At 37.5% G+C, this 11,107-nt stretch overlaps 1 protein-coding gene across 1 annotated transcript in view; it reads right to left on the bottom strand.

The window, feature by feature from the left end:
* Positions 1-240: 240 nt before the first annotated feature.
* The window catches only part of SLC30A5 (solute carrier family 30 member 5), a 55,753-nt gene continuing 44,886 nt past the window's right edge, over positions 241-11,107 (bottom strand). The window contains exons 13-16 of the mRNA XM_036766541.1: positions 10,212-10,443; positions 8,100-8,326; positions 6,664-6,792; positions 241-2,383 (exon numbers count right to left, since the gene is read on the bottom strand). Coding sequence (XP_036622436.1) covers positions 2,213-2,383; positions 6,664-6,792; positions 8,100-8,326; positions 10,212-10,443 — 759 coding nt within the window. The 3' untranslated portion in view covers positions 241-2,212. The remainder of the gene's footprint in view (positions 2,384-6,663; positions 6,793-8,099; positions 8,327-10,211; positions 10,444-11,107) is intronic.

Genomic DNA, 11,107 nt, shown 5'->3' with positions numbered 1-11,107 from the left:
ACTCTCTATCCATAATGCAGCAAGGTCTCTGACTTTAAAATTGAAAAATAAGTAATTTGTGATGAGACATTCTGAAATATCTAGGGAATAAGAACTTTCTTGAGCATATATTTAAAAATTATAAATGGGTACTTAGGATAGCTCAATAAGAAAGGAAAGTAACTAGCGATGAAAGCCCAGTGGATTCCATGGATTGATTTTATTGCTTATGTACTTTTGGGATAGGGCACAGGGAGTGTGGATGGGTGGTTATAAATTTTTATAAACTACAGTAAATTCCATTATTTCTACTGTCAAAAGGGTTGATGGTATGAATTAAAGTGAAAATACTGACTCAAGGTACATGCAAAAGGGAGGAGACAAGAAATATTAAATGACTCCAACTAAATTGAACATACGTTAACATTATCAAGAACATGATACAATATAAAACAATGTATAGGATAAGCAAGAGAACGGCCTCAGGACGAAAATAAGCTAATAATGAAAATTCTTTGGTAAGAAAAAAAAGGAGTGGTATGATAGCTAGTAAAATTTTTTTTTGCGAATTGGAATTGGAGTTGCAGGACTTGAGGGTAAGTTTCAGCTCTGCTTCTTGTTACTTGTGTAATCCTGGGGAAAAAAAGCACTAACTTCTCAGGACCTTGGTTCTCTCCTCTCTAACATGAGGATCTTGGGATGGATGATTTTTAAAGTTGCTTTTTTCCAGTCCTGAATTACAAGAAATAGTTTAAATGTTCCAGAAAGAAGTGAGTTATTTGAGCCATCAAAGTGAGCTGACAATAGTAAAGAGGTTTGCTGTATAGCATTATAGTCAGCTAGGTGGCTCAGTGGATAGAGCTGAGCTCAAGTCAGACCTCACACACTAGCTATGTAACCTTGGGCAAATCACCTAACTTCTGTTTGCCTTAACCACTGGAGAAAGACATGGCACACCACTCCAGTATCCGTCAAGAAAACCCCACGGGACAATACTAATAGGCTACGGGGTAACGAAGAGCTGGATGTGACTGAACAACAACAATCCTTCCTTTTTCCTATCCTTCTAATTCCCTTCCTTTCCCTTCTCCTCATTCCCTTTCTAAGGGCAGCTAGGTGGTGCAGTGGGTAGAGCAATGGGACTGGAGTCAGGAAGATGAATTCAAATACAGCCTCAGACACTTACTGGCTGTGTGACCCTGGGCAAGTCATTTAACCCTGTTTGTCTCAGTTTCCTAATCTCCTTATGGAGAAGGAAATGACAAACCACTGTAGTATCTTTGCCAAGAAAACACCAAATGGGGTCATGAAGAGGTGGAAACAACAGAAACATCAAAACAAACTTACACTAACAGTCAATGTGCATATATGTCAGCTGCAGTAAATACTGCTTACCCACTGAAGAGTAACCTGCCATTTTAGCTTCCTAACAAGAAATGGTATATTCTACCATGGAAAGGAGGGATTAATGGGTAACACAAAAAAATTAGTACAATTGATTTGCAAATATCGCTAAAAGTAAAACTATTTTATATGTTGGTTTCTTTGTTTTCTAGCTTAAGTGACCAATTTTAAAAATTCTATAACTGTATGATTTCCTAGTTCTCATTTCTTGTCTTGAACTGATAGCTAGCAAATATCTCTCAAATTAGGCAATTTGCTAGATGGGATCAAAAGTATTATTAGAAATAAATCTTATGTACAGAAAATTCATAAATACGGAGCTTTAATTCCTATTTTGTTTTGCTTAGACTTTGCAAACAAAAAAAAAATTCCAAGTCAAAGTTCAAACCTTCATTTGAATCCTTGTAATAAATGTACAAATACATATTTACAAAAGGAGAATATGACAGAAAAGTAAGCACACTGAAAATGAATCTTCTTACTATAAGACATCATTTCTATTTTCACTTAATCAAATGTGAAAGATTTGTACATCCCAAAGAATATATGATACATTGTGCTGACACATAGTAGATTTTTTTTTAATAAACACAAAGTATAGTAATTCAAACTGTCATTATTCACATATACAATCAATGTTTCACATATATAATCAGTCCATTTCAAAAATTCCTTTAGAAAAACATCTTGATCCAGTAGGACTGAACTTTAAAAAATCCAAATACAGTATACTGTTTCTGTACATTTATGTGCATTTCCCCTCAATATTACCAACAGTGAGTCATTTAATCTTCATTATTCATAGCCAACAGGTAAATCCTATTTCATGTCACATGATGTAAGTGCCATCTTTGTAGTACTTCATGGATTCCATCTGTTTTGTCATAGCAAGCACGTCATGAAATCCCGTACTTAGGCCAGACATGTGTTGAAAGTATGCCTCTTTTTCCACCTGGACTGTCAAATTGTTCACACCAGCATCTTTAAGTACTCCCGTAACCTGATCATGATTACAAGAAATTGTAAAGGTTTTAAATTAGGAGACGATATATTAGGATGTTAGCATCATGTCCTGGTTATTTAATATAGTTTTCTAAGGCTGCCAATAAAGTTTAACAAACTAACTTTTTGTGATGAGATAACAGCACAGGTAGAGTTATATTTAGAAAATTGGTGAATTGATGCAGTCAAACAAGCAGAAAGAACACAGAAAGATTACGATGACGCAAACAAACAAGAAACCACTGAAACTGAATGCCATGAAATTATGACTAAACTTGGCCTCCAAAAAGAGATAAGATTTTCCATCACCCCAGAGTTCTGGGGACAAATTGATTAGTACTCTGGGGCTTCCTCTCTCTCTCCCTTCTTTTTTATTTTTATAAGACATAGATCTTTGGGGGGCCGCGAGGGAAAAAGAGTAGGAAATGTAGTTGATGTAGAAACAAAATATATCAATAAAATTATTTAAAAAAAAAAGAGTGGGTGATAATACTAGAACTCCTCAAAACTGCTTAGTATCATACCCATTCCCTCTATTTTCCCTATCTCAGAAGAGGTAAGGCTACTTGATCTATTTGAGCCCTTAAAACCAACCTTCCTCACTTTTTACAGGGCTACACTCTAACCATTACTATCCTTTCCTTCTCTGCATATTCATTCTCTTCTCTAGTAGTTCCTTCCTATTTATCTACAAACATGCTCAGTTCTCTACCCCAATTAGCTCCTATCTCATCTTTCTCTTCCCTTTCACAGCCAAACTTCTTGAAAAAAGTTTACATTTGATGCCTCCAGTTCTTCACCCCTGTAATGAAGTGACCTTCTCAAAGGACAGTTACTGCTCTTTCTCAAAGGTCATCTTCTCTGACCTCTCTGACCAGTCCCTGCTTCTAGAGTTTCTCCTCCCTTGGACCTCAAGACTCCATATACTCCTTACTTTTCTCCTACCTCTCTAATTACTCTGTTTTTTTCTTACAGCCCCGTTAAAGCAGATGTTATTTTAAAGTTTTTCCTTGGCCTTTTTTCCTCAACAATTTTCTGCCTGGCAATTTCATTTATTCTGACAGCTTCAGCTATTACCTCCCTACAGACTCCAGATTCACACCGCCACTTCTACTTTTCTTAGGACATCTCCATTTGAGTGTTTCCCTAGCACCAAATACTCACTATCTTTCCTGCAAAACCTGTCACTCCTTTTGAATACTATTTTTTAAGAGCCGAATCACCATGTGCATGGTTCTCTATGTTCATTGTATCATAGAACTGGAAGGGATCTTAGAGATCATGTGCTCCAATACTTTTATTTTGTAGAAGAGGAAGCTGAGGCCCGGGGAGGTTAAGTGACTTGAACAAGGTATTGAGACCACAAATAGTAAACATCAAAGTTGGGATGTGACTCTGACTCCAGAACCAGTGCTCTTCCCACTGTACCTGTACCTTGAAGCCTCCTAAATGTCCTCAAAGGAATTCAATTATCATCTCTATGCTGATGATGTTAAATCTGCTTATCCAGCTCTAACTTTTCTCCTGCTCTCCAGATTTACTCTCCAATTGTCTACTGTACATCTCATAATGGATGTCCTACAGATATCTTAAACTCAAATCTTAAACTTTTCTCCCTGCTTCCAAACTTCCCTATTATTTGCAAGGGCACCACTGCTGTCCCAGGCACCCTTGACTCCTCTTTTTCACTCACCCTCCAGCCATATCCAATTTGTTCCAAAGACTGGTTGATTTTATTTTCATAACATCTGTTATATACCTTTCTCTCCTCTGACTCTGTAGTGCAGGCCCTCATCACCTCATGCCTTGACTCCTGCAAGAGTTGGTGGCTGGTTTCCATGCCACATGTCTCTCCCAACTCCAGTCCATCTTCTATTCAGCTGTCAAAATGATTTTCCTAAAGCACAGTTCTGATGATGTCACTCACCTAATTAATAAACTCTAATGAATCCTGATCATATCCAAGACCAAACATAAAGTTCTCTGTTTGGGATTCAGAGCTTTTCATAATCTAGCCCTTCACCCCAATCTTTCCAGGCTTCTAACACCTGATGCCTCCCCAGCCTGTGGTCTATGGTTCAGTGACACTGGCTTCCTCGCTGTTCCATGCACAAGATCGCCTGATGGAGTATTTTCACTGGCTGAACCCCAAGACTGAACTTTTCTCCCTCCTCTCCTCTGTGTCCTGGCTCCCTTGGCTTCCTTCACCTTACAGCTAACACCCCACCTTCTACAAGAAGCCTTAATTCTAGTCCCTCTCCTCTGTTATTAGCTCCAATTTCTTCTGTAGATAGCTTGTTTGTACATAGGTGTTGGCATGTTGTCTTCCGGTAAATTGAGAGCTCTTTGAGAGGAGGGACTATTTTCTGCCTTTCTTGATAAACCCAGCACTTAGCACAGTGTCTGGAACAAAATAGGTGTTTAAAGACTCATGGAAGGACACTTCCATGGCTATCCAATTAGTTATAACCAACATTTTGTTAATGAATTGAGTTTCGGGCAGAATCAAAATATGTGGCTAACAATGTGTTTTGGAGAGGGCCGAAGGTTCAACTACTGAAAAACCTACCATGCAAAAAGGTCAGTGCCCCCCTTGTCCCCTCCTACCTGGTCTGAAACTTTAATCACTAGAATCACTCCTTTGGATTAGATGGAAAAGAGAGGAACACTGGAAGGGCCTCTAGCTTTCTCTTATAAGCATCAGCATGCCAAATTACCAAAGTGTCATCTTGGGGGACACAGAACCTGGCCCTGAGATAAGATATAGGACAGATAAGTTTCACTGGCATGGAAAATATATTCTCAGATGTGGTCGTCCACCGGTAGCTTTAAGGACAGAAGGCAGCTTCCGCTGTTTTGTTTGTAGGGCCAGTTGTTCCTTAGAACATGGTGCTGACAAGAACAACATCGAAATAATGCCAGTCTACGTTTTAACCATTAACTGTGCCCCTCACTCTGGCTTATCATCCAACAAACTGGCCCATAATATCAACAGGGAGTGAGTGAGGCTAGATGAATAGATCAGTACAAACATATCCTCACTCCACTGGAAAGTTTTATCGATGGTAGTACCAAGAGACTAACTTCAATTCTAAAGAGGCAGTGGGAAGAGAAGGTTATGGTATTTTTTGAGTTTATGTAAATGATTTACATAGACTTTACTAGTACTAATTTAATAGAATATGCTCCAATGAATAACTGACATAGCAAATGGAAATTTATTACCAAAGGTGGAATGCTGGATATTTTATTTGGAAGGAGGGTAAGGTGGGATAGGGAGGCTAAGAGTGGGGAAAATACCTTTCATAGTTAATGGAACATCAAAAATACATCTGCTGATTAAAATGTAAAAAAAAAACCAAACCTAACAGTTCTAATCTACTTCTCAGATTAAAACAACTGATTGTTTTAAATTTTTAGAATTTGTGCTTATGCTTGTCACTACATAGTAGTGTATTCATAAATAAATAACTGCATTAACAGCCTGATTTTGATGGCCTACAGTAGACAGGCTGGCTAAAAAGCATAGCTTTCACAGCTACTTCCTTGCTGAAACTGTCATTCAGCCTGACAATTTCTATATATGTGGTATTGAATCAAATTAAAAAGGCATATTCTAGTGCCCAATGACAGTCTTAAAGCCTGTGTGTAGCCAACTACTCTAGACAGGCATAACTTCTTTTCACCTCCTAGAAGCTGCACATGACCCATATTACTCTACTTTCAACAAAGAGGAACCACATTTTTAGTATATCTGCGTTTATACAGGATGCCAGAAATTCCCTGGAACTTAATGTGGCATACTTTCTCAAGAAGCCTCTCAGAGGAGGGATTGCCAGTAGCTTCTCAATTGTGTAGTCATATCACTGGAAGCAGTTCAGTTTTTTCTTCGTTCCCTCTTGGAAATGTCTTTATCAATTACTGAGGTCAATGAGTACTGGAAAATTCTATGAAAGTTGCAAATGACAGATTTGGAATGCTTTGAAAATGTATTAGCCGGAGCAGCTAGGTGGCGCAGGGAGTAGAGCACTGGCCCTAGAATCAGGAGGACCTGAGTTCAAACTCGGCCTCAGACACTTGACACCCTTACTAGCTGTGTGACCTTGGGCAAGTCACTTAACTCCAATTGCCCTGCCTTCCCTCCTTCCCCTTCCCCAAAAGAAAAGAAAGTGTATTAGCTGGTTATAGATACCTAGAAATAAGCTTAGGCCAAGTGACCCCTTTGGAAAGCTATTTTTATATTTTTGAATATAGTTACAAGTTCTTAATATGTTTTACCTGTTGTACGATCCGCTGTTCCAGTACATCTGACATCACCTGTATGTGAATTGTACCAGCAACAACACTGGCAGAATGGCGCCAAAAATGAGGGTCTCTGTAGGATATTAAACCTTCAATTTTCTGAATCTGCAAAATGGAAAAAAGGTAGCGATAAGTATTTTTCATCCGTCAGAAATGAAATACAGTAGCACACACTGATTTAGTTGTTAATTTGTCTATTACCTAGTAATCCTTCTTGATCCAAGAAAAAAATCACTTCATTGAATACCTTTGAATATGTGTAGAGAGAGGCTGGGAATTCTTTACTCAGAGGAGGAAAGAACAAAGTAGATGGCCAGCAAGAGAGAAAGGTAGTTCAAATGTAAAAACTACAACTTTATCCTTACATATAAATAGCGTCTCAAAATAGCTGATTGGAAAATAGGTCATAGTGGCTGTTACATCCAGGTTTCTGAATCACTGATGACAAATACACAATGGCACTAACCCGTGAAACATGATACACAGTATAGATCTCCAACATACTCCTAAAACACTGAGATATGCTAATATATTTTCACCTAATGCCTACATATCTGTCTTCAGATTTACACATATAATGATATATGGATATGCAAACACACCCCCTTTACCATTCTATGCAAAAAAACTCCACCATGAAATACTCATCATTCATCTACAATTTTTGTACTTCTAGTATAAATATATACAGGCAAAAATATCTGAATACATACAAATATTCAGAAATCAAAAGATTATGTTGGTAGAAGATTCACTGATTGCTGGATAAAAGGAAAAATAGGGGATCTTCATCAAAAGGGGAATGGCTGAACAATTACGGTATATGAATGTAATTAAGTACTATTGAGCCATAAAAAAAACTACTAAAGGGATAGTTTCAGAGAAACATGGCAAAGATTTATAGGGATTGAGGCAGTCAAGTGAGTTGAACCAGGAGAACAATTTATACAAAAACAGTCTAAATAAAAAACACTGAAAGACTATAAAAAATCATTGATTAATGCAATGAACAATAATGATTCCAGAAAACAAATGATAATGTATGTTCCCTATATCTTGACAGAGAAGTAATGGACTAAAGATGCTGAATGACTGGATATACTCAATGTGGGTATTTGTTTTGCTTAACTACGCATATTTATCTTACAAGGGCTGTTGTCCCCTCCCCCCCCCCCCCATTAGGGAAAAGGCAGGGAGAGAAAATAAATATTTAATTGAAAAAAAAAATTAAAAAAAAAAATCCAAAGAAGCAGTTTTTTCATATAGATCAAATCCCTTGGTCAAATTTTTGCAAACCACAGTGTTTTAAAAATTCCAGTACAGAAAGGATTTATTCAGTTTTTAACTGATCCTTGTTAAAATACAAAGAAAAATTTGAGTAAACACACAATATGTAGAAGTTCAAAGCCCACCTTTTCTAATGCAATATTTATTTCCTTTTCATTCTCTGGTGGCAGCCTCAGAAGCAGCACTTGACAGGCATCTTTAATCAGTGGAATAACACTGAGAAAAATTAATACAGCAATAAAAAGAGAGCAGAGAGGATCAGCAAAGAACCATCCAAATTGTTCTATAAGAATTGTGGATACAATCACACCAATACTGCCAAGTGTGTCTGCCAATATGTGTAAAAACACACCTGCAAATAAAACATAAACATCTTTAAACACACATGTGTGCGGGCACACACACACACACATATACATACATAATCAATTATCAATTCACTTATAGGCATAATTAGAATTCTAAAAACTGCAAGATTATTCGTGCATATATTAAAATTATGCTTAAAAAAATCTATGCATTTATATGGTTAAACTATACAGAAGCATACAGGCAGGAAGTCTTTTATTCTTGCCTCTACGAAGATGGATGTGTATTTAAAAATTAGAAGGAAATCGTATGATTTTTTTCTAGTTATCTCCTGATACCTATGTATTTACACTTGTTTCTTCCCCCCAATCATGTTATATATTCACGTAAAACCCAAATAATCATATTATTTTTCTCTTTCGTTTTCCCTAACACTGCTATGAGAAAAAAACCCCTTAAACCTCCTATTAATTCTAAGATGTGACTATGAGTTTCACTGCACATATTTAACTCAACAAATTAATAGCTTAACAGAAATAGTTTTCCTATACCAAAGTGGTCACTGAATATTCTGATGTTTGAATTAAAATGCCAGAATATATAGATGCTGGGGGTGGGGGAATGGCAAGCAGTGGCACATATTATTCCCGGAATAAAAGGGGTCTGTGAAAATTCTGAAGCAAAATTGGGGCAATTAATTAATTATGATACTTTAAAAGCACCACAGAAGTACTTTTTGCACATAATTTCATCACACACACACATCTGTGCTTTCACTGGTGTAGTGAACTCTCAGGGCAGAAATTCTTTACATATTCAGAAGAGGAAATCATTTATAATTTCAGAGTCTTAAAGAATGGTACATGGAGAGGTTAAACGACTTGTCTATGGTCACACTGCTAGCATGTGTCAGAAGCAGGAATTAAATCGAGGTGTTTCTGATTCCAAGGCTAGCCCTCTATCCATTACATACCAAGGCAATCCTCATTTGTCATTTTAGAGGGATAATTCTGTCATGGAATTCTGCCTAGTCACATTACACTAAAAGTTACATGGAATGGCTTGAGAAATTCTGCTCCAAGCTAGACTGATTTTAATGTTCATTCTCTTTGACCTCTCTGCAATGTCTGACATTGGTGAACCAATTTGAAATTTTTCTCCTCTAGCACTCCTAACATAAGACTTGGCATAATTCTTTTCTGTCATTTTCTTCTCTTATCCCATCCCCTTTGTCTTAGTCCTTGGTACTCAGCTCTTTTTATTAGCTCTTTAGAGGCAGCTAGATGGCTCAGTGGGTCTGAGTACTGGACCTGGAGTTTCTATCTGACCCCTCATATTTACTAGGTATGTTTCCCTGGGCAAGCCACGTAATTGTTGCTGCCTCAGTTTCCCTATCTGTAAAATGGGGATAATAACACCATCTTCCTCCCAAGATTATTCCAAGTGCTTAGCACCATGGCTGGCACATAGTAGGTGCTAAATACATTTTTTCTCTTTCCTCTTTCCTCTGAAAAACCACACCCATTTACACTACTCAGACAATGGAATCTTGCTACCCTGATTAACAAAGAACTCGACATAGCTAATGTCTTTATTGGACTTCCAATCCAATGGCATCTCTTTTTTAAACAGCTTTCAGAAAGCACAATGATCTCTTTCCTCCCAGGACAAGGAGGGAATTCTTGTGCAATCCTGCATGGCACAACTTTTCAACCCTTCTCTCATAAAGAGCTTCAAGACTTTGCATGCCATTGCTAGAACTTCCCAATGTAAAGAGTGATACAGTCCCCACTGTGTGTTCTTTGTCTGGAGACTCTCCTGGCAGTATGTTTATTTTTCTGAATAAGTAGTTTTGGTGGGCACATTACAGCACATCCTTGATTTCTACAACTAATTCACTTGTTATAGAACACCTAGCCAGCACTTACCTCTCATATTAGCATTCATGCCTCCTCCTGAAGATCCGTGGGAGTGTCCGTGGCTGTGACTGTGCCCGTGATCGCTGTGAGAATGATTGTGTCCATGACTGTGTCCATGGTGTGAATGGCTGTGATCGTGTGAGTGACAGCCTCCTTGAGAAGCTCCATGGACATGGCCATGGGCATGGCTAAAGGCACAGACACCAATAAGGTTTACTATCAGCCCTCCAACTGAGACAGGCTATTAAAAGGGAGAAAAGAAAATCTAACTTCACTATTTTTCCTATCATACATTGTTAAACTTCTTACTACAAAATTACCATGTGCCCAATTTTTTTTTTGTTAACAGTATAAAAATATTTACAGTAAAATCTCACTAAAACCACCTTGGAAATGGTTAACTTGAATTAGCAAGAAGTCTAAAATTTGGAAAAAGGTATTCTATTACTTTCAAGTATATAAGGTAACAAAGTAATGATCTTGAAAATGTCATAGAAGAGAGTCCCTGCTGAACCTGTTTTAATGAATAGATAAAAATAATTCCCATTTGGCACCACTGCAAATCAAAACAATCTTGAGGTTTCACCTCATGCTCAGAAAGTTGGCAAAGATGACAAAAAATGGCAACAGTCAATGTTGGAGGGGATCTGGAAGGATAGGCACATTAATATTTTGTTGGTGATGCTGTGAAAAATGGTATAAGCATTTCAGAAAGCAGTGTGGAATTATGCATATAAAGTGATTAAAATGCCCATACTCTTTGAATCAGAGACTCCATTACTGGGCTTATACTACAAAGAAGCCATTGATAAGAATAAAGTCTCTATATATGCCAAAATATTTATAGCAGCAGTTCCCACAGGCACTACATGATGTACATGTTTTCAGATATTTTCAATGTATTG

Source organism: Trichosurus vulpecula, chromosome 1 (genome assembly GCF_011100635.1).
Source record: "Trichosurus vulpecula isolate mTriVul1 chromosome 1, mTriVul1.pri, whole genome shotgun sequence".
In the NCBI taxonomy this organism is placed as follows: domain Eukaryota; kingdom Metazoa; phylum Chordata; class Mammalia; order Diprotodontia; family Phalangeridae; genus Trichosurus; species Trichosurus vulpecula.
This window is presented reverse-complemented; position numbering and strand designations above follow the sequence as displayed.